Source organism: Mus musculus, chromosome 5 (genome assembly GCF_000001635.26).
Source record: "Mus musculus strain C57BL/6J chromosome 5, GRCm38.p6 C57BL/6J".
Lineage (NCBI taxonomy): Eukaryota > Metazoa > Chordata > Mammalia > Rodentia > Muridae > Mus > Mus musculus.
Window position 1 is genome coordinate 124,597,805 of NC_000071.6, and position 23,487 is coordinate 124,621,291.

The window sequence follows — 23,487 nt, forward strand, 5'->3', positions numbered from 1 at the left end:
TGAGTCCCAGGACAGCCAGGGCTACACAGAGAAACCCTATCTCAAAAAACAAACAAACAAACAAAAAAACCAAAACAAACAAACAAACAAAAAAATCATTGGAGGATGTCACATGATACAGGTTGCATTTGGGCTGATGAACCATCTATAGCTGAGATTGAAGGAAAACCAAAATATGGCTTGGTGCAAACCGTGAAACACACATATTTTGAACATTGTGACTAGGCAGGGGGTACTTTGGGCTAATATTCTAAGGTTTCCTTGCTTTGCTCTATAGCGCAGAGTTTTATAGTTTGCTGTTATCGAGACAATACGACGTGCATCTTGTGACCTAGACACTCTAGCAGCAAGAACCATGTCTGGAATGCTGTGTAAATAAATGTACAGCGGTCTTCAAGGCATAGCATGTGGTGGCCTGGCCTGGTTAACACAAGCCTTTCAAAGGACAACTCTGGAGTTCCTTAAATGTACTAACCTTGGATGTAGGACACCCGTGTTCTCCCACCCATGTACAATTCTGACACTTAATAGGTTTGCTTTATTTTGTGTGTATGAGTGTTTGCCTGGATGTATACGCACCATAATGCATGTAGTGACAGGATTCCCAGGAACTATGACAGGAAGTTGTCGCTACCACTTGGGTGCTAGGAACTGAACCCTGCTCTTTGGTATGAGCAGCAAGTGCTGAGCTATCTCTCCACCCCCGCAGTGTGGTGTTTTTTGTTTTTGACATCTGGAATGGAAAGAACCCACGATGTCCAATGAAGCACAGAACCCCCCAAATCAGCATTGCCTGGTGTGTTGGGCCCTGATCCGGGAATACACGTTCTTGCTCTGGACCAATCATGGAGCGGGAGGACCGCTGGAGGTTACTGATTGGAGGTTACCATGGCTACTGGTCCTCCCGCTGGACGTGTAGACCTAGACCAATCACGACATTCCCATCATTGATTGGTGGTTGCCATGGCTGCAGGCATTTAGCTTGGCAATATGGCGTCGGCTGGTCGGCGAAGGCCGCCACTTTTTCTCTTCCAGGCTATTCTGGGTTTCTGAGGCAGGCCGGCCCGGGTATGGGCTCTCTGTCACCGCTCAGCCTCCTGTGGGGACTCCTCCTGCTGCAGGGCGTCCTGAGGCCGCTGCGCGGGGACCCGGGTGTGTATGGTGAGGGTATGGCCAGCATGGCCCAGGCTGAGGGAATCTGGCTCTTAAAGGGCCAGACCTGGGGTTCCTAGGATCCCGGAAGCCAGGCCACATAAAAAACCAGCACACGCACCCCAGGTACAGGTTCTGTACCCGTTAACCCCTCCCCGCACATCCTTCCTTCCCTCAGTTTTCATCCCACCTTTCATCCGGATGTCCAGCCCTGAGGTCCGAGCGACCCTGGTCGGAGGCAGCGAGGATGTCGCTGTGTCTCTGAGTCTGCTGCAGGTCGAGGAAGGTAGGACTCTGGCTGTTCTTGGGAGCGTGGGTGCTGCCAACAGAAATTCTGTTCCCAGCAGAATACGAGTGGGGCCGGCTGTAGACCCTGTGGACCGGTTCTGGATAAGAGAACTTGAAATAAAAGTGACCAACAAGCCAGGCATGATAACACATGCCTTTAATCCCAAAATTGAGGTGGAAATTCGAATATGCAGCCAGCCTGGTTTGCATAATAAAACGTGTTTTGTCTTGTTTTTAAGGAAAATAAAAGGCCAGCTAGCTCCCCTGAGATTCCCACACAGCACCTCAGAGTTCTCCTAAGAACAGCAGTCTTTTTTTTTTTTTTGTCCCATTTGACAAATGAGACCTACTGTTTGACCAGTCTCATGCAGCTTGTCTGGGGGAGAGGGATTCCTACCCCAGGATACTCGACTCACCGTAGCTACCGCACCCTGATGCCTCAAATTCTAATTTCTCGCTTAGGAGTGTTGCCAGTTCCTACTTGTGGCGGCCGCCGCAATGAGACAGTGGATTGGAATGTGACTGTGAGCCCCCGAGAGGTAAGACAGCTTCCTTGCACCTGTGGAGGCCCCCTATTTAGGCTTTTTGCAGGCCTTCTATAGATAAGAATTCGTGAGTGTGTCCTACTTAGGGCTTTTGTTGCTGTAAGGCAACACCATGACCAAAAGGGAAGTTGGGGAGGAAAGGGTTTATTCAGCTTACACTTCCACGTTGAGGTTCACCACTGAAGGAAGTCAAGACAGGAACTCGAACAGGGCAGGAACCTGGAGGCAGGAGCTGATGCAGAGGCCGTGGAGGGATGCTGCTTACTGGCTTGCTTCCCATGGCTTGCTCAGCCTGCTTTCTTATAGAACCCAGGGCCATCAGCCCAGGAATGGCTCTAATTAAGAAACTGCCTTACAGCTGGATGTTATGGAACATTTTCTTAATTAAGGTTCCCTCCTTTCAACTAACTCTAGCTTGTGTAGACTAGCCAGCACAGTGTGACAGTGTGTGTGTGTAGTTCTTACCCTAGGTGTGTCTGGATGTGTTACAGGTGAAGCCTGTGAATTTGTGTGTGTGTGTCAGTGCAGGCCTGAAACCACAAAACTGGGGAGGCTGAAGCAGGAGGATCACAGAATCGAAGCTGTTCTGGGCTGCATAGTGACACTGTTTCCGAAATAAATGAAAGAGAAGCTGGAGGGGTGGCTCAGTGTTTGAGAGCACTGGCTGCTCTTGGAGAGGGCCTGTTTTCAATTCCCAGCATGCATGTGGTCGCTCCCAACCATCTCTAACTTCATTCCCAGTCTGTAACACATATATGCCCAGTACCCGAGGGGGTCAGAAGAGGGCACTGGATCCCCTGGGACTGGAGTTGTAGGTGGTTGTGAAGGTACCATGTGGGTGCTGGGAACTGAACCCCGGGTTCTCTGTTAACCACTGAGCCATCTCTCTAACCCTGTAAGCACTGATCTTGCTCATCTCTGTGTCGGGGTCACTTATATCTTGAGGGATGAATGGATGTACCTAGCCAACATAATGAGCATTTGAGATATAAACAAATGGGAAAAGCTGTGTCTTAGGGATAGCAGTTATACCTGTCCAAAGCCGTCCGGAGAACTGTGATCTCTTCCCCCGTGTGTGTGTGTGTGTGTGTGTGTGTGTGTGTGTGTGTGTGTGTGTGTGTAATCTCAAGCTACTGGGAAGATATAAACACTTCAAAATCTTGTCGATAAGCTGTGTTCCCAAGCTGAGCTTTCTCAGTGTCCAAACATTGTTTGCTTTTGTGTTTAAGATGAAGAAATGCGGGAGGGGCTCTGGAGAAATGATTTAGTTGTTGCACACGTTGTTCTTGCAGAGGACCCAGGACTGATTAGCAGCCCCCACGGCCTCTCAAAGCACTCTGTAACCACTCAGTTCCAGGGTCGCCAGCGTCCTCTTCTGGCCTTTGAGGGTGTTAGGCATACACGTGGTACACAGAAGTACACACAGGCTGAACACCCATGCACAGAATATAGTACACACACACAAACACACAAAAGATTTGGAAGTGGGATGGACAAGGTGGTGCATACCTTTAACCCCAGCACTCAGGAAACAGAGGCAGGTAGATCTCTGAGTTTGAGGTCAGTCTGGTTTATGTAGCAAGTTCATTGCCAGCCAGAGATACACAGTGAGATCTGGTCTCAAACAAAAAAACAAAAAACAACAACAACAACAAAAAAACAACCCCCCCCCCAAAAAAAAACAAAAACCCAAGGAAATAGAGCTGGGTAGATGGCTCAGGCAGCTCACAACACCTGTCGCTCTAGCTCCGGGCCATGCAGCATTCTCTTGGGGCCTCTGTTGGTACTACACACACTTAAATAAAGAGAACATTTTTAAAAAATGAGTTAGGCTGGGAATATAGTTCAGTTGGTACAGTGTTTGCCCAGCATGTACATGAAGTCCTGAGTCAATCCTAGCAATGTGGATGTGTGCATGCAAGTGTATACACACACACACACACACACATACACACACACACACAAGTAAGTAAGTAAATAGCAAAGGCAATATGAGAAAGACTCCAGAGCTTACGTATGTACCACAGTTTGGTTGAAACTGAAGTGAGTGCTGCCATCTTTGTACGCAGGTCTCTTTATGTGAAGTGTGCCATCTCGTCGTCGTATACAGAGCTCTTGGGTAAAACAAAGCAAGGCTCATGTGCTGCGCATTTACAGTGTGTTCCGTTTCCTGCCCTCAACTCGAAGTGAGTCACTTTAAAAGCACAGCTGTGTTTCCCTTCCAGAGCACGCTGGAAGTGACCATAAGGTGGAAGAGGGGTCTAGACTGGTGCTCCGCAGACGAGACAGCCTCATTCTCAGAGCCCCCGTGTGTTCTGCAGATGCTGCTAGTTTCAGCCTCCCACAATGCATCCTGCTTAGCACATCTGCTCATCCAGGTGGAGATTTATCCCAACACATCTGTAACCCACAACGCATCAGGCAAGTGATGTCTACACTCAAAATGTTTCTGTCAGCCACGATCTGAAGGTTGTGTAGTGTATGCAGTTTATTAGATGTGGCTCTGTTATCAGGATTTTTTTGTTTGTTTGTTTTTGGTTTGTGAGACAGGGTCTGGTCTAGATCTCACTATGTAGACCAGATTGAACTCACAGAGCTGCCTTGCCTCTGGCTCCTGAGTTAATTTTTTTGTTTTTAATTTATGTGTGTGGTGTGTGTGTGTGTGTGTGTGTGTGTGTGTGTGTGTGTGTGTGCTTGGGTGAATGTACAAGCATTATGTTTGTGCAGGACCCAAAAAGGCCAGAAGAGGGCGACAGATCCCCATGCCTGGAATTGCTTGTGTTTGAGTCACTTTATGAGTAGTGTGTATTGAACCCAGGTCCTCTGCAAGAACAGCAAACGCCCTTATAACCACCGAGCCTTGTCTTCGGTCACCAGACTCAACTTTTGAGTCTCTCTTGCCTTCCTAAATGTACTTTTTTGGGGAGGGGCGTGGTTAGGTTTTGTTTGTTTGTTTGTTTGTTTGTTTGTTTTTGAGCTTTTTACTCTGTATTATTTGATTGAGTTAAGATCTCAGTCAGGCAGTGGTGGTGCACATTTTAATCCCAGCATTGCGGAGGTAGAGGAGGCAGGCCGATCTCTCTGGGTTTGAGGCCAGCCTGATCCACATAGTGAGTTCCACGGCAGCCAGGGCTACATAGTGAGATTCTGTCTCAGACACCTCCCCACCTAATTATCTGGCTGTCCTGACACATCTTTTGCAAATCACCTTTTACAGTCCTTTTCTGGAGAAGGTAGAGTTGGTTTCCACACATTGGTACCCAAGCATGAGAAAATCCATGAACAAGAATAGGTGTGGCCTGCGTTGCTCTGTTCTGACCCAGAGAGCAAGGCACAACTTTTCCTGTCTCTTCTCTCCTGCCATTCAGGTGCCCGCCAGAGCCTTAGCGAGTACTCTCTGTTCCTTTCTCCTACATTCTCTCTGACACTCCCCTCCCACCATGTGGCTGCTTGTCCACCCTGTGCCTGACCTTCTGTGCGTCACTTAGATGGCATGGCTTTTTCTCCCACCTATGAATCTGTAAGAAACTCTCTAAAACTCAAAAAAAAAAAAAAAAAAAAAAAGGAGGGACCATGGGTGCAGCTCGTGTGGTGGAGTGCCTGACTAGTATGCAGGACGCCATGAGTTCAGTTCCCAGCAATGCAGGAAACTGAGCAAGGTGGTGCTTGTCTGTGATTCCAGCACTGGGAGGTAGAGGCAGGAGGATTAAAACCTTTAAGATCGTTCATGGCTACATAGTAAGTTTGAGGATAGCCTGAGCTACATAAGACCATGTCTCTAAAAAAGTAACAAGAATGGCACACACAACAGCTGGCTTGTCATAAGTGCAGGATTCCGTGTGGTTCACACACACACACACAAATCATGACTCAGCCCTTTTTTCAAATGTCAAACACGTGTTCATGCCTTGTGGAATTGTTTTGTCGCTGAACTTTTTGTGACATGTATACTTTTCAGAGAACATGACTGTCATTCCTAACCAAGTCTATCAGCCCCTGGGTCCCTGCCCGTGTGACTTAACAGCCAAGGCCTGTGACATTCAATGCTGCTGTGACCAGGTAAGTTTTTTTTCTGTTTACCAGGTTATCTGAGAATGTCACCCCCATTAGATAGGCGACAACAGAGATTAGATTTTGCAAATCAGTTTTGTTTTGTTTTGTTTTGTTTTTTTGAGATAGGATCTCATGTAGTCCAAGTTGGCCTGGAACACTCCATGTGGTGGAGAATGGTTTTGAACTCTTGGTCCTCCTGTCTCTATCTCAGAGCTGCATATTGTGTTTAAATTGAGTATTTTCTCTTCTGGTGTTGTCTGTGTAGTTTGTGGAGAAAAGAGAAAAGTATGTCTTTGGATAAAATCACCTTAGGGAGAGCTATAGTTTGAGGGTGATTTTTAATCTTATTTTAAAATTTTAACTACATTCATTTATTTGTGTGTGTGTGTTTTGTTGTTGTTTTTGTTGTTGTTGTTGTTGTTTTGAGATAAGGTTTCTCTGTATAGCCCTGGCTGTCTTGGAACTCACTCTGTAGACCAGGCTGGCCTCGAACTCCTGCCTCTGCCTCCCAAGTGCTGGGATTAAAGGTGTGCGCCACCACCGCCTAGCCTGTGAGTGTGTGTGTTATGGAGGGTTTGCTACAGTACATATGTACAGGTCAGGGGCCCTCTTGTGGGAGCTTCCAGGAATAAAACTCCAGTTATCAGGCTTGTCAGCAGACACTTTCCCATGCTGAGCCACACTGCCAGCTCTCGCTTGTTTATTGAGTAACAAGTCTCACTATGTAGTCTAGGCTCACCTCCAATTTAAGGTAGTCCTCTTGCCTCAGCTTTCCTGAGTGCCAGGATTGTAGACACAAACCACCACCCCTGGTTTATAATACATACCTTAACATTGTAAATTTTAGACAAATGATAGGCAGGTTCACTGGTATCCAGGGTCTCCCATTTCTGCAGGAATATGGTTGAATTTTGTTGTTGTTGTTGCTTTTGTTCATCTGTTTTGAGAGTCTCTATAACCTTGGTTAGCCTACAACTTGCTGTGTAGCCCAGGCTGGCCTCGAACTCACCTAGATCTGCCTGTCTCTGTCTTCTGAGTGCTGGGATTGAAGGGCAGTTGTTAGTGCTTTGAGGCGGGTTTTGCTGGCTGCGTGCTCACCGTGGGTGTGGGGTACACCCCCGGCTGGCCATGTCAGACTTGCTTGTCTTAAAGTCGGTGTGGCATACAGAGCTGTACACTTTGTTGCTTTTGTTCTGAGCTAGGGGTTCACGTGGCTGCAGGGGACCTGGCACTTGCAATCCGGCTTCTGCTTCCCAAGTGCTAGACAGACAGACAGACAGACCTATCCAATTGAACAAATCAAAACAGAGCCCTTCAGAACAAATACGTACTGTCTAATCTTGCCGTAAAATCTTGGGAGGTAAATACACACCCGTGAACTTAACCACCACTGTACAGGGGAGGCGGAGGTGGAGGGGTCAGAGGTTACAGGGCCGCCTAAGCAAACTCGCAGGTCATCGGGCAGCCATCGGTGACCCTCAAAAACCAAAGCAACACAAACAAAAACGGCCATGAGGGACACCTTTCTGCAGAGGCTTTTTTGTCACGTGCTCCCGTGGGTCTCTGCACCATCAGTAGAGTTACATAATCAGGATGGCTCCAGCCAAGCTGTACCCGGTCGGTCTATCACTAATTGCCCTTGGAGCTGGTTGTATTGTCGACTGCAGTAGCTGCCCCTCTTGGGATTCCTAAGGTAGTACTGAGTGTGGTACCACAGGCCAGCAAGCCTAGCCCTGGGAAGGAAAAGACTCAGACTGACGATTGTTGTGGTAAATATTATTTGGGGGTTTCTACCTTACCTTGGATCATTTAGTTACCAAATAAAAGACAGAAAAAAAAACCTTTATATTTATAAGAAGTCTTAAAGCAGTAAAGCTGGGCAGATATCTACCCTCTGTCTACTTCCAGTCAGTAACCCCGAGTTACTGATTGCTGTGTTCTGCCTGGACCTCTCCTATTCCAGCAGGCTGCCTCTCACCACTCTGCGCTCATGATGCACCCAGCCCTTGGAGATTTCCTTCTTCCTTCTCTCTCTTTCCCTCCCTCATGCTGCCTGCCTCAGACCCCAAGCCCAGGACCCAAATCCCCGCCTGCGTCTCTTCTGCCCAACTGTAGGCTGTGGGCATCTTTATGACCCAATCATGGAAAGCTTGAGGAGGGCAAGGTTTAGACAACCAGAGCTGGTGTGTGTGAGGACCTGCTTGTCTTGGAGCAGCCAGGTTTTGGGATACAGTATTTAGCATTTTAATACATAGCAGCAGCAGACCAAGCCACTACGGAGGCTCGCTGTGATTGGACGCTAGCCTGGTCTATGCAGTGAGAATCTCTATCGCATCAAAAGAGCGGGGCCAAGTGTAGTGGTGCACATAGATACACACACATACATGGAAGCAAAGCACGGTGCACATGAAAGAAAATAAAAATATTCCTAAAAGCAAAAAACGAGGGGTTGGAGAGATGGCTCAGTGGTTAAGCGCACTGGCTGCTCCTCCAGAGGTCCAGAGTTCAAATCCCAACGACCACATGGTGGCTCCCAACCATCTGTAATGGGATCCGGTGCCCTCTTCTGGTGTGTCTGAAGACAGCTACAGTGTACTATTATACATAAAACAAAACAAAACAATAGGGAGCTCTGGTTTATGCACAGTCAGTTCATCAGAGCTACTCAGTGAGACCCTGTTTCAAAATAACAAACCAACCAAAAAGAAGTAGGTAGCAGGGCATGATGGCACTCCCCCTCTAATCTTAGGACTCAGGCGGCAGAGGCAGGGGCATCTCTCTGAATGTGAGGCTAGTAAGCGAAGTAAGCAAACCAAACATACCAAATATATTCTGTGTCAATGGCGTCTTAAACAATCCCAATTTACACTTTATGCACAATTTTAATCTTGTTTTTGAGGTACCGGGGATTGAACATGGGCCTCACTCATCCCTGCTCCCTCTGAGTAATGGGCCCAGCCCTACTCTGTTACTTTTTAAACATTTGAGACAGAGTCCTGCCAAGTAAGTAGCCCAGGCTGGTCTCGAACTTTTGATCCTCACGCCTCATCCTCCTGAGATCCTCATAGCTCTCTAGCTCTGGGCCTGGTGTGATGACATTCCCACTGAAGCTCACTCCGTCGCGGGCTGGAAGAGTCTGACTGAACTTCACTGGGGAGCTGACTAAGGGACTTTGTGATCGTGTAAGTGTAAGGAACGAGGTGTGTGTGTGTGTATGTGAGTGTGTGAGAGAGTGTGTGTGTGTTATGGAAGCTTGTATGTATATGGTGTAGGGTGTGTGTGTGTGTGCATGTATGTGTGTGAGAGTGTGTATGTGTTATGGAGGCTAGTATGTATATGGTGTAGGGTGTGTGTGAGCAGTGAGTTTGTGAGTGTGTGTGTGTGTGAGAGTGTGTGTGTTATGGAGGCTTGTATGTACATGGTGTAGGGTGTGTGTGTGTGTGATTGCTCATGTGTGCACACACCTGTGGAAGCCAGAGGATAATTAATACCTTAGGCACCATGCACCCTTTTAAATTTTTCTCTCTCACGCAACCTGCAGGCTGGGTAGGCCTTGGCAGGCTGTCTGGTGAGCCCCAGGGATCGCCCTTCTTCAGTCTCCCCAGCAGTCACAGGCCACCACACCCGGCCTTTCCATGTAGGTTCTCCAAGTGGCACTCAGGTCCTCCTGCTTGCGGTCCACGCATTTTGCCAACTGAGCCCTCTCCACAGCTCCACGGAGCTCTTCTTGCACCGCCAAGCACTTGGGGAGGAGACTAAGATGCATTGTTTTCTCGTCTATTGTGTTGCACGCTGGTGGCCTCGCAGTACATGTTGTCATGTTAGCTGGGAGCTGTGTCCAGCCTCACAGTGCGAGCTTGGGTACCCTTGTTACCCTTTTATCTGTTTTTCAGGACTGTCAGCCAGAAGTAAGAGAGCTGTTTGCACAGTCCTGCTTCTCCGGCGTGTTTGGAGGGCACGTCAGCCCTCCGTCCCATCATCACTGCGCTGTCAGCACTACTCACCAGACTCCTGACTGGTTTCCCCTCCTGTGTGTGCAGTCGCCACCCTCTACCTCGCCGTTCCTTGGTCACTTCTACCACGGTGCCACGTGAGTACCTGGACTGCCTGGGAGGGGCCTGCTTCCCAGGGTCGCCAGGTCTCCTTTTACTGGGTTCTTGACTTGGCTCACAATTTTTTCTCTGTACCGTAAAGAAGCCCACGCTAGGTTGTGGTTAGGGAGTCCATGTCAGACATTTCTCCCCAAGTGTCAGAAAGAACTGAGAAACCGCCCCCAGCAGATCCAGCCAGCACTTAGCAATGACTTTCCAGCATGGGGGAAGGAGCCAAGAGCCCCGGGATTTGAACTTCCTGTGTTTTATAGTCCTGTATCATTGAAAACTTTGTAACTATGATCTTCTAAATTAAAAAGGATAATGTAGAGCTGGGGTTAGTGCTGTCTCCCTGTAACCCCAGCAGCCAGCAGGCTGAGACAGGATCAGTAGTTCAAGGTTGTCCTTAGCTACACAGAGAGTTTGCAGTCAGCCTGGGCCGCATGAGACCCTATCAAAGCAAAAATACAGCTGAAGTGTTACTGGTCTTCTTTGTTTTTTATTGTCCTGGGGTGTGTCTCCGGCCTGCGCTCAGGCTAAGCAGGCCCCCTACGGGCCCACTGATCAAATCTCTCGGTCTCTCAGTTCCCCCAGACATTCCCCCGGCTTTGAAGCCCATTTGCACTTCGACCTAAGAGACTTCGCGGATGCCAGTTACAAGCAAGGAGATCCCATTATGACCACGGAGGGGTATTTTACCATCCCCCAGGTAACACCTTCTCTTCTCTCTCTCTCTCTCTCTCTCTCTCTCTCTCTCTCTCTCTCTCTCCCTCCCTCCCCCTCTCTCTCTTTCTTTCTTTCTTTCTTTCTTTCTTTCTTTCTTTCTTTCTTTCTTTCTTTTTTGATCTCTTTCTTTTTTTTCTTTTTTTGGTTTCTCGAGACAGGGTTTCTCTGTATAGCCCTGGCTGTCCTGCAACTCACTTTGTAGACCAGGCTGGCCTCAAACTCAGAAATCTGTCTGCCTCTGCCTCCGGAGTGCTGGAATTAAAGGCGTATGCCACCACGCCCGGCTTTTAAAGATTTATTTATAATATGTAAGTACACTGAAGCTGTCTTCAGACACCCCAGAAGAGGGAGTCAGATCTTGTTACGGATGGTTGTGAGCCACCATGTGATTGCTGGAATTTGAACTCAGGACCTTTGGAAGAGCAGTCGGTGCTCTTAACTAATGAGCCATCTCTCCAGCCCAACACCTTCCATTTCAAAACTCAGATTTAACTAGCATTGCCCCTAAGGATCTCCCGCTAAGTGGCTTATTTGCCTCTTGTGCATTAATAGTGTCTAGACTGAAAAGACTCCTCAACCCATCTCTTTGCTAAGTGGACGTGGGAATGCGTGTAATGGAGCGGCAGAGTCTCTGTGTGGGCTCTAGAGGCTGTGGTCAGTCTCCAGTTCATTCCCTATCAGTGTTTTATGCTTTTGCTGTGCTGGGGCTGGTACCGAGAACCTTGTGTATCCCAATCAAGGCTTCTCCACTCCCAGCCCCAACCCTTTCTAAGAAGCTCTGAATATGTGGTGGAGTATAACACCTAAGAATGTTAAACAGGGGCTGGTGAGATGGCTCAGTGGTTAAGAGTGCCGACTGCTCTTCCAAAGGTCCTGAGTTCAAATCCCAGCAACCACATGGTGGCTCACAACCATCCGTAATGAAATCTGACGCTCTCTTCTGGAGTATCTGAAGATAGCTACAGTGTACTTACATTAAATAAATAAATAAATCTTTAAAAAAAAAAAAAAAAAAGAATGTTAAAACATAGCTGGGCAGGGGACTCAGTTTGTAGACCAGGCTGGCCTTGAACTCACAGGGGTCTTCCTGCTGAGATTAAAGAGGTTCTAGCCCTGTGAACCAATTTTTATGTTATTGAAACTGCCTGGGGGTAGGAAGTGGTGCTTAGCAGTAGAGGCGATAGTTTTCCCATGTAGGGCCCTGGCTTTCCCATCTCCCTCCAAAATCAAGTTGTGATGAGAGTGGCACGGAGGTCAAATATGCCTCATGATTTGTATGGTTAGGGGACATGGCCAGGGTCTGTCCTGGGTGACCTAAGAACACTTAACTATTAGTAGTGGCTTCCAGATCTTAGCTCCCTAAAGTTGGTCACCGTGGGTACTTACTGTAGACATTATCCAGCAATAGGGCCAGACAGAAGAGAGCAACTTGGAGTAGGGTAGCCCCGAGGTAGGGTCTCACCCTGTAGTGCGTGCTGGTCCTGAGTTCAGAGCACTCTTGCCCAAAGCTCCTGAGTGCAGGGATTGCAGGCTGGAGCACCAAGCTTGGAGGAAAGACTTTCTAAGATGGGAGGAAGAAATCAATTGAAATCAATGTCTCTTGCCCTCAGGTGTCTCTAGCTGGGCAGTGTCTACAGGATGCTCCTGTGGCTTTCCTGAGGAATTTTGACAGTGTATGTACCATGGACCTGGAAGTGCACCAAGGACGAGATGAAATTGTCCTCGAGAACATGAAAATCCGCACAACAGGAGGTAGGCTACCTTTATCGTTAGAATGGTGTAGTTAATAGAGAAGCCCCTCTTCTCCCATGTGTAAGCTACTTTCTTAGCATCCAGTGATGGCTTTTTCTTTTCTTTTTTTTTTTCTTTTTATTTATTTATTTTCTATTTTATTTATTTATTTATTTATTTATTCATTTATTGGTTTTTTGAGATAGGGTTTCTCTGTGTTCCAGGACAGCCCTGGCTGTCCTGGAACTCACTTTATTTGTAGACCAGGCTAGCCTCGATCTCAGAAATCCACCTGCCTCTGCCTCCCAAGTGCTGGGATTTTCTTTTCTTTAATTATTTCTTTTCTTTAATTATTATTTATTACCGCTCGGCCTTTCTTTTCTTTAATTATTTATTTTATGCATATGAGTACACTGTAGCTGTCTTCATACACACCAGAAGAGGGCATCACATCCCATTACAGATGGTTGTGAGCCACCATGTGGGTGCTGGGAATTGAACTCAGGGCCTCTGGAAGAGCAGTCAGTGCTCCTAACCTCTGAGCCATCTCTCCAGCCCCGAGGATGGCAGTTTTCATGGGAAGAGTTCAGTCTGATTGAACAGCAAGCACCCTGCTCATGTCTGTGGAGTTTTCCTCTGCACTGGGCGTGGAACTCCTTGTTCCAGGACTGAGTAACACCCCTTCGCCAGGGCTTTACTGTCAGTTAGGTCAAATCTCCATAATGTCACGTGGGTGGCAGCTGCTTCCTTTATGATACTGTATACCCCACGCTTCTGAGCAGCCCTGGACCTTTTCGCACCTGCAGAGGGCGCTGGCAGCTTTTCAGCACTGAGCCACCAATCTCTCCTCTGTTGCTGCATTTCACCCTGATGGAAACGTTCCTTTGCCGGTGCATCCCAAGAGGCTTGGGGTCCCGGAACCCTGGCTGGGGGTAGGGAGGACTGAAGAAAGGAGCGACACACAGTGTGAAACTGGGATGGGTTGGGTAGGGTTCTCTAACTGCTACTGTGATAACCGGGAACCTCAGCGAGTGCATTAGGAACCGTGCAGGGGGAGGTTAGCTGGTCTCTGGAGGAGGGCTCTGGAGGCGTGGGTCTCAGGCTGTAAACGTCCAGGAGGGACCGCACTTGCTAGTCTCTGCACATGCAGGTGAATAGTTCAAAAACACTCATCCTGGGACTCCCAAAGAAAGCTTTGCTGTGTGTTTTGAGCCTGGCCCATACGGGTAATGGCTTTGCCAGGTTATCGTGGGCCAGTGGGTCTCAGAGTCCATGTTTATGTCAAAATATACATTGGCTTGGGACCTCATCCATCCCAGACTTCCTCTTCTTTTTACGCTTTTTTTTTCTTTTTTTCAAGATGGGGTTTCTCTTTGTAGCCCTGGCTGGCCTCAAACTCACTGTGAGACCAGGCTGGCCTCAAACTCAGAGATCTACCGGCTTCTGCCTTCCAATTGCTAGGATCAAAAGTGTGCATCACCACTGCCTGGCTTATCGTCATCTTTTGAAAGCACAAATCTGTGCTGTTTTTTTCTTGGAGGGGCAGGGCAAGAGTATTATTCTCTTGTATAGCTCAGCTGGTTTTGGGACCAGTGCTGGCGTGAGCACTTGGAGACACAGTTCTGTGGGACAGATTTTCATTTTCCTTAGGCACAGTCCTGTGAATGGGATCACCGTGCCGTGCAGTTTACTTGATGAGTTTAGGGCACGTAACATTCTCCGTGTAAATTCCACCCCGAGGCTCTTCCTGCAGAGCTACAACACAGGGCTGGTACCAGCTCTTACCATCCTCCTGTGCAGGTGTAGTGAGAGGACGGGAACAGAGGGATCCCAGCCTCTGATGGTGTGGGAGCAGGGACAGGGGTGGGAGGGGTCTCACCAAGGGCATGGTTGCATCGCATCATAGCCCTCCTCCTTCTTGTCTTTCTCTTCCTCTTCTTCCTTCCTCTTCTTTTTCCTCCCCTCCCTCCCTCCTTTCTTTCTTTCTTTCTTTCTTTCTTTCTTTCTTTCTTTCTTTCTTTCTTTCTTTCTTTCTTTCTTTCTCTTTCTTCTTTTCCCTTCCTTTATTGAGGTAGTATTTCCGAGGGTGACCTTGAACTCCTATTTCTTCTGTCTCCTGAATGTTGGGATTGTAAGTTTGTGACTCAGAGCCTGGCTTCTTATCACCTTGATCTGCCTCCTGTGAGTAGGTGAGTGCCACCATGACAGACCGGACCGAGTGTTGCTGTGGAAGTTAATCCTGTGTCATTTTAGGTCCGGTCACACCAACAGTAACCTATGAGGAAGCCATTGACCTGGACAAGTTCATCACCAGCCCGGGTACGTCAGTGTCACATGTTCATGCCATCTCTACAAAATGTGCTTGCTCTTTCTTTTCTGTTTTATTGTGGTTTTGAGACAGGGTATCACTCTGTGACCCTGGTGGTCCTGGAACTGTCTATGTAGACCAGGCTGGCCTTGAACTCACAAAGATGCTTTTGCCTCTGCCTCCCCAGTGCTGGGATTAAAGGTGTGAGCCACTGTGTCTGTATTATTTGGTTTATATTTGGTTTTGTTTGCTTGCTTGATTTGGTTTGGTTTGGTTTGGTTTTTTTCAAGCTAGAGTTTATCTGTGTAGCCTTGGCTGTCCTGGAACTCACTCTGTAGACCAGGCTGGCCTTGAACTCACAGAGATCTGCAAACCTTTGCCTCCTGAGTGATGAGATTTAAAGGCATGCACTACTAAACCGGGCTTGTATTTGTTTGTTTTTTATTAGTATAGAGTTTATTCAGGGCATGGGAAGGTGAGTTAAGAGAGTAGTAGAAGCAGAGAAAGGCAGAGAGAAGGAGAGAGTAGAGAAGTGGAGGCCGGCCATGACCATGTGGAGGGGGGGATGGGGAGAGAGGGGGAACAAGGGGGAAAGAGGCAAGAGCATAAGAGTTGTATTAGTTTAGCTAGGCGTGGTGGTGCACGCCTTTAGTCCCAGCACTGGACAGAGGCAGGTGGATTTCTGAGTTCTAGGCCAGCCTGGTCTACAAAGTGAGTTCCAGGGCTATATAGAGAAACTCTGTCTTGAAAAACCAAAAAAAAAAAAAAAAAAAGATTTATTTTTATTATTGTATTAAACAAATTTAAAAAGATTATTTTCTGGGGGCACATGCAAGGGCAAGTGTACACACACAAACACACACACTAATAAATAAAAATGTGAAAAAAAGAAAAAAACGGATAGTGATTGTGGAAGATACCCAGCCTTGAACTCTGACCTCTACATCCACCCATGGACATGTACACAGATGTACACACAGGAGTACCTACACATACATAAACACACAAGAGTGTCAAGTGTGAAAGCAGAGGCCGGGCACTCAGTGCTTAAGAGTGCTTGCTGCTTGTGCAGAGGACCCAGATGTGGCTCACATCTGTAACTCTGGTTTCAGGGGATCCAGGCGTCCTCTGCCCTCCATAGGCTCCAGTCACACACCATGGTGCATCCACTTAGATGCGCATGCAAGCAAAGCGCTTGTATATATAAAATTCAAATAATAAATCTTTAAGAAAGAATTGATGTCGGATCAGCGGAGTTGCGGGTGTTCCATCCACGTTCTGTTGTTCTGCATGCCGGCCTGGCTTCTGTGCACTGACTGTGACCTCAGCCACCTCCCCACAGGCCTTGATGGCGAGCGTTGTAATGTCCCCTCCAGTTCTCTCAGGTCCCAAGAGGCTTTTCTTTTTTTTTTCTTTTTTCTTTTGTTTTGGTTTTTTGAGACAGGGTTTCTCTGTGTAGCCTGAGCTACACTTTGTAGACCAGGCTGGCCTCGAACTCAGAAATCTGCCTGCCTCTGCCTCCCGAGTGTTTGGGACTAAAGGTGTGCGACACCACCGACCGGCTACCCAAGAGGCTTTTCTTTCTTTTTTTTTTTTTTTTTTTTTGAATTTTAGGACCTCTGCTCGCTCCGGTTGGCCCCGCTTGCTCTGGCCCAAAGATTTATTTATTATTATACATAAGTCCACTGTAGCTGTCTTATGATGCCCCAGAAGAGGGCGTCAGATCTCATTAAGGGTGATTGTGAGCCACCATGTGGTTGCTGGGATTCGAACTCAGGACCTTTGGAGAGCAGTCAGTGCTCTTACCCGCTGAGCCGTCTCTTCAGCCCCCCCCCCCCCCCCGCAAGAGGCTATTTATTTATTTATTTTTAAAAGATTTATTTATTTATTATATGTATATACACTGTGTCTGTCTTCAGACACTCCAGAAGAGGGCGTCAGATCTCCTTACAGATGGTTGTGAGCCACCATGTGGTTGCTGGGATTTGAACTCTGGACCTTCGGAAGAGCAGGAAGGAAGTATATCCTGCTGGTACTTAGCGCTTTGCATCCGGATGCTGCCCCAGCTGCTGTGCGGGTGGGGCTGATGTACGCAGCCCTTTGTTTTGAATGAAGGTGTGGTTTTCGTTCCTTTCCCTTGGTTTATGACCTTGTTCCTGGCTGTGTGTTTAGAAGCCCCTGCTTCCGGGCGTGAGTGTCCCCAAGTGCACACTTGTGCTCAAGCTTTGAGCCAAGCACTGGGGACGCGGGAATCAAAGGAAAGGGACAGAGTTATTCAGGGAACTGAGGTGGAATAGAGGATGTGGCCGACCCTGACAGGGGACCTCAGGAAGCGCCATGGAGGAGAGGTGGCCCAGCTTCCTGAGGGAGCCCACAGAGGCAGACAGAGCCCCAGTAACAGATTGCAACCCAGAACGAGTTTTCATTTATGTGCATATTCTCGTCTTTGCAGACACAGTTTTAAGTGTCGGATCGGCCCCCAGAAACGTGAATGTGGAAGAACATTATGTCTTCAGATGGCAAAATAATTCCATCAGCGGCCTAGACATCACAGTCATCAGGGCAGAAATCAGTGCCCAGCAGAGAGGTGAGGGGTCCAGAATGCTCTCCGTCTGAAGTGTCTCCCTTTCCAGTGGTTTCCAGAACTATAACCCCTCCAGTGAAGCCAGCCTGTGCGTTTTCTTTCACTGAATCAAGGAGTCAGGATTCTTTTGCACAGCAAATGTAATTTCGTGCCAGGCCTGGCGACTTATACCTGAAATGCCAGCACTCCTGAGGCTGAGGCAGGAGGATTGGTAGTGAGTTCAAGAGCAGCCGGGAACATACAGTAAAGCCCTGTCTCGAAAGAACAAGAAAATAAAAGTGATTTTTCTTTTAAAAATTAGATAGTACCTGGCTCAGCTGCTCTTCCAGAGGTCCTGGGTTCAGTTCCCAGCATCTCCATAAGGCAGCTCCGAGGAGATTGAGCATCTCCAAAGACATCTGCAGTGGCACACACACGTGCACACACTTAGATGTGCAACTAAAACTGGCAATAGTAATGTAAATAGTACCATCGGACTGGCAAGAGGGTTCTGCCGGTCACTGAAGGCACCTGTGGCTGACAACCCGAGATGGATCCCGCAGATCCGACAAGGCTAAGTTGTCTTTGGTCCTCCACATGTTTGCCACATACGTGCATGCGAAATATATAAAACGTAACTTTAGAATAAGGAGAAGAGCCAGGCGTGGTGATCCCAGCACTCGGGAGGCAGAGGCAGGGGATTTCTGAGTTTGAGGCCAGCCTGGTCTACAAAGTGAGTTCCAGGACAGCCAGGGCTACCCAAAGAAACCCTGTCTCGAAAAAAAAAAAAAAAAAAAAAAAAAAGGAGAAGAATAGGTTGGACAGGGCGTGCTACCCCATGTCTTTAATCCCAGCACCCAGGAGGCAGAAGTAAGAGGATCTTTGAATTCGAGGCCAGCTTGGTCACAGAGACAAGGTCTAATGCATAACCCCTTATCTGGAATTTTCTGTGTCAACCAGGCTGGCTTCAAACTCACAACCTCCTGAATGCTAGGATTAAATGTGTGCAATACCGCCTGGCTTGTTCCTGTTTTGATTCTTTTTTTAAATCCTCTTCAAGAAAGGGCCTTCATGTGTACCCTGGCCTCAGCCTCAAAGCAATCCTCCTGCCTCAGCCTTACAGCATGCATGCATTATGTTCATGGGAGTTAATTTCTTCTCCCAACAAAATGCTACACATTATGTCTCTGGCTTCTTTTATTTCTAGGAATGATGACCCAGAGATTCACAGTGAAGTTTTTAAGCCATCACAGTGGTGGTGAGAAGGAATTTTCTGGAAATCCAGGTAGGATGAATGACAGTGCTGCTCTTCTACACAGATCTTAGGGTGGCATCCTGAGCTGCCCCGTGGCCATGAGGAACTGTCTTGAGTTGTGTTTGTCTCTGTGACCAGTTTCCTTATTTCCTTACCCCATGACAATCCACTTTCTCCTGTGGCAGATTTATACTTTTTTTTTCTTTTTTTTGAGACAGGGTTTCTCTGTATAGTCCTGGCTGATCCTGGAACTCACTCTGTAGACCAGGCTGGCCTCAAACTCAGAAATCCACCTGCCTCTGCCTCAGATTTATACTTTAATATACAATGGTGCTTTGCATGCAAATTTTATTCTCTTTGGCCTTTGGTCTTCTATTCTTATATTTCGTGGGTTGGTTTGATTTTCTTTCTTTCTTTCTTTCTTTCTTTCTTTCTTTCTTTTTTTTCTTTTTTCGAGACAGGGTTTCTCTGTGTAGCCCTGGCTGTCCTGGCACTCACTCTGTAGACTAGGCTGGCCTCGAACTCAGAAACGCGCCTGCCTCTGCCTCCCAAGCGCTGGGATTAAAGGCGTGCGCCACCACTGCCTGGCTCATATGGCTTTTCTATGTAGCTAGCCATGGCTGTCCTGGAACTCTCTCTGTGGACTAGAGATCTGTTTGCCTCAGTCTCCCAGTACTGGGGTTAAAGACTTGTGCCACCATGCCTGGCTGTTTTGTGATGGTTTTGTTGTTATTGTTTTGCTTTAACTTTTTTTCAGTGATTTATTTTTATTTTATATACCTTGGTGTTTTGCCTGCATGTGTGTCTGTTGGATCCCCCTGGAACTGGAATAGTTGAGTGCTTATGTATGTGTTGCGGATGGAACCCAGGGCCTCTGGAAGAGCAGCCACTGCTCTTAACTGCTGAGGCATCTCTCCAGCCCCTTGTTTAAAAATTATATTTATTTATTTATTTGTGTGTGTGTGTTCATGCACATGTGCCACTTGTGTGCAGGTGCCATGAGGATCAGAGGAGGGTGTGAGATTACACAGATTTAGAGTTCCAAGCAGTTGTGGATCACCCAGCATGGGTGCTGGGAACCAGTCTTGGATCCTCTGGAAGAGCAGCAAGTAACCGTTGAGCCATCTCTCTGGCTCCTGGGAGATTTTTGGTTTTGTTTTGTTTTTGAGATGTGGTGTTTGTGTGTAGCTAAGGTTGGCCTCGAACTCTTGATTTTATGCCTTCCCTCACCCTCAGAGTAGCTAGGATTAAAGGCACAGTACTACTACCACCTGGTGCCATTGGCCATTTAAGAAACCTGGTACTGTTGTTATGGGCCACGGTCCTCTGAGTTGCCATTACTACCTCAGTCAGAGCAACTGCAGCTGACTGTATCTACGAGAGACCCCCAACAAGGTCAGGCCTGTTCCACCCCCAGCTGTGTGTGAGATTGGGAGGTACCGCCCAACAGGAAGTCACCGCCAACGCTGGGTGGGATTCTCAGTGATGCTGCTGTCCTACAGTCATCCACACTCCTGTGAGCTAGCCCACCAGTGCATTGGGCTTGTGTCTCCTGACTGCAATCATTTGTCTCGCCCCAGGAAAGGCTAACACCAGCTTTCTATTCATTTATCTGCTCATTTCACCATCTTTTTTTGCCTCTCGGTGCCTGTTACGTCCCATGGGACCGCTCAGCACTTGAGAAGTGGTAATATTTATATGGTAATATTTTGGATAAGCTGCAATAAATAAAATACATTAGGAGAGGCTGGTATCCAGGAATGGTGGTTAATACGGCCTGATATAGAAATGGGATGGAGACCCTGATTGCTTCCTGCTGTGTAGCACTGGCACTAAACCACACCTGGGGATGGAGAGGGTGGTGTGGATGTGCACCGAGCAGGCCCTGGCTGTAGGAGTTGTTTTGGGAAATGTTGGTGCTGTTGCTAGGGAGATGGCACAGCCTTCAGTGTAAGTGGTTTGCGTTGTGAGCTTCCTCCACACCTCAAGAACTGTGGTTACACATGGGTTCCACCACGCCTGGCTAAGAAGTTAATAAGTCAAAAAAAAAATCAAAATAGTAAATAGAAATCGCCATCCTCCTGTCTCAGCCTCCCCAGTGCTGCTGGGATGGGGTGTACAAATTGCCAACGCCAAGGCTCCCCTAGGCTCCTAGCTTAGGGTTCCCATTGCTGAGAAGAGACACCATGACCAAGTCAACTCTTCTAAAGGACAACATTCGACTGGGGCTGCCTTACAGGTCAGAGGTTCAGTCTGTTATCATCGTGGGGGGAAACATGGCAGCGTCCAGGCAGACATGGTGCTGGAGAAGGAGCCATGAATTCGACACCCAAGGCAGTCAGGAGAAGACTGGCTTCCAGGCAGTTAGGAGGAGGGTCTCCAAGCCACCCCCACAGTGACAAGCTTCCTCCAACAAGGCCACACCTCCTAACAGTGTCACTCCCTGGGCCAAACACCTTCCAAGCACCCCAGAGGGAAGATGGCAGCCCTCGCTGCTTTGTTGTCCGTGTCTAGGTTACCAGCTTGGCAAGCCGGTCCGAGCCCTGCATACCGCTGGGATGAACGTCAGCACACTGCACCTCTGGCAGCCAGGTGAGGTGGTTGTGACTTGCTAAAAGTGTTCTGCCCCCATAGCCTGGAGTTAGAAACATTTTCTGGCTTATGGTGTGTGGGGAGGGGCGGCTTTTTGTGTTTCCAGGACGTTCCCCCCCCCCCCGTCCCCCCTTTTTCAAGGATGCCTTGCGTGTTGTACCTAAAGTGCTGGGTATTTGTAAGAGCTTTTCAGGCAGGGTTGTGCTGTCTGTGGCCATAGCCCATCATGCTATTCCTTGGAGCCAAAACAGCTCCCTCTGAACAGAGGGCACCCAGCATGGCAGTAGGAGTTGCCCACACCTGCCTGAAGCAGCAACATCCGGCTTACAGGAAGCCCCCAGCGCCTGGTCCAGGAATTCTCACATAGGATGGAGCCTTCATTTGGCTTTGAGAGGATCAGAAGGATTAGAGCAGCGATTCTCAACCTTCCTCCTAATGCTGTGGTCCTTTTATACAGTTCTTCATATTGTGACCCCAACCATGAAATACTTGCCTTGATACTTCATAAATGTAATTTTGCTACTGTTATTAAATTGTAGTGTAACTACCTAACTTGCAGGCTACCCCTAAAGGGTCACAATGCCCAGGTTGGGAACCACTGGATTAGAGTTTTCAGAAGCTAGAAACTTTATTTTTACTTTCTGTTGTCGGTTTTGTTTTGTTTAGCCGGGTGCGTTGGTGCATTCCTGTGGTCCCGGCACTTAAAAGGTGGAGGCAGGAGGATCAGGAAATCAGGCTACCCCCAGCTGCATCAACAATTCAGGCCAGTCTGGGCTATGTGAGACCTTGTCTCAAAAAAAAAAAAAAAAAAAAAAAAAAAGATAAAAAAGATAAAGATTAACACTTTTTGTTCATTTGAAACAAGGGCTTTCTATTTGCCCAGGCCTTCAACCACCACACCCCTGCCTCAGCCTCCTGTGTGCTGAGAGAGTTTTCAGGAAGTCCTTGAAGTAAATCTTTACTTGTATTTAGCAGAACAGTGAGGGGCTTATCCTTCTGTTGCAGCTGGAAGGGGCCTGTGCACAGCAGCCGCTCTCAGACCCATTTTGTTTGGAGAAAATGCCTTCTCTGGCTGCCTGCTGGAAGTTGGGATTAAGGAGAACTGTACCCAGCTCAGGTGAGTCTCGTTGGTTGGTTTGTGTGAGCCAAGGTCTCACATAGCCAGGAAGATCTGCAGCTCTTGAGTCGTCCTGTCTCCACCTCCCCAAAACTGGCTCCCACGAGTTCCACTGATGAACTTTCCCGCATTGTGAGTGGTCTCCTTAAAATTAGTGATGTTAAAGACAGAAGACGGAGGAAAATTTACCGTGAACTAGAGATGGCGTGGATGTGATAGTGAGTGGGCACACACAGAAGACATGATAGTGAGTGGCGGACACACATGTTTGTTTTTAACATTTATTTATGAAATGATTATTGTGTGCGTGTGAGATGTGTATAAACACAGGTATGTGTATACTGTGTGTGTGTGTGTGTGTATTTGTGTTTGTGTGTGTGTACAGGTACATGCATGGCCTGGTATGGTTATGTGTGAGAGAGAGGGAGAGGGAGGGAGGAGAGGTACAAGCATGCCCCAGTATTTGTGGTGTGTGCATGTGTATATGTATGTGAATATGAATGTGTGTGTGTGTGTGTGTGTACAGGTGCTTGCATGCCTTGTGTGTGTCTGTTACATATGTCAATGTATAGGCGCTTGCCTGCCATGTTGTGTGTGTGTGTCTTATACTGAGTCATCCTGGTAACTCTGATATTTTTGTTTTTGTTTGAAGTTGGTGTAACATTCCTACCATGTAATTAATCATTGGGAAGTAAGTGACTCAGGCAGACACACTGCTCATGCCACCATCCCAGCACTGTAGAGGCTGAGGCAGGGTTGCTGCTTAGGGTCCTCTTGGGCTGCATCTAACACCCTGTCTCAACATAAAATCCAACAAACAGTCTGTCAGGATGGCTCTGCAGATAAAGGTGATTGCTGCTAAGCCTAATGGCCTGAGTTCAAGACCAAGACTCCTGTGGTAAAAGAAAACTGACTCATTCAGGTTGTCCTTTGACCTCCCCAAGATACACGCACACATATACAAATGGCTAAAAATCTAAAGACAAGAAAAAGTGAACAACTGAGTGTCATTTAGGCCTTTTATGATGTTGTGAAAGGCTTTATCTAGTTCTACAATACTTTCAAA

The 23,487-nt window shown here is 47.7% G+C and overlaps 1 protein-coding gene across 1 annotated transcript in view; it reads left to right on the forward strand.

Moving 5' to 3' along the window:
- The first annotated feature begins 944 nt into the window (after positions 1–944).
- Positions 945–23,487, forward strand: part of Tctn2 (tectonic family member 2) — a 28,990-nt gene continuing 6,447 nt past the window's right edge. The window contains 13 exon segments of the mRNA NM_026486.3: positions 945–1,152; positions 1,331–1,438; positions 1,903–1,979; positions 4,211–4,406; positions 5,944–6,044; positions 9,932–10,128; positions 10,715–10,838; positions 12,466–12,607; positions 14,840–14,905; positions 17,347–17,481; positions 18,665–18,742; positions 21,227–21,304; positions 22,310–22,421. Of these exon segments, the coding sequence (NP_080762.1) occupies positions 1,071–1,152; positions 1,331–1,438; positions 1,903–1,979; positions 4,211–4,406; positions 5,944–6,044; positions 9,932–10,128; positions 10,715–10,838; positions 12,466–12,607; positions 14,840–14,905; positions 17,347–17,481; positions 18,665–18,742; positions 21,227–21,304; positions 22,310–22,421 (1,496 nt within the window). The 5' untranslated portion in view covers positions 945–1,070.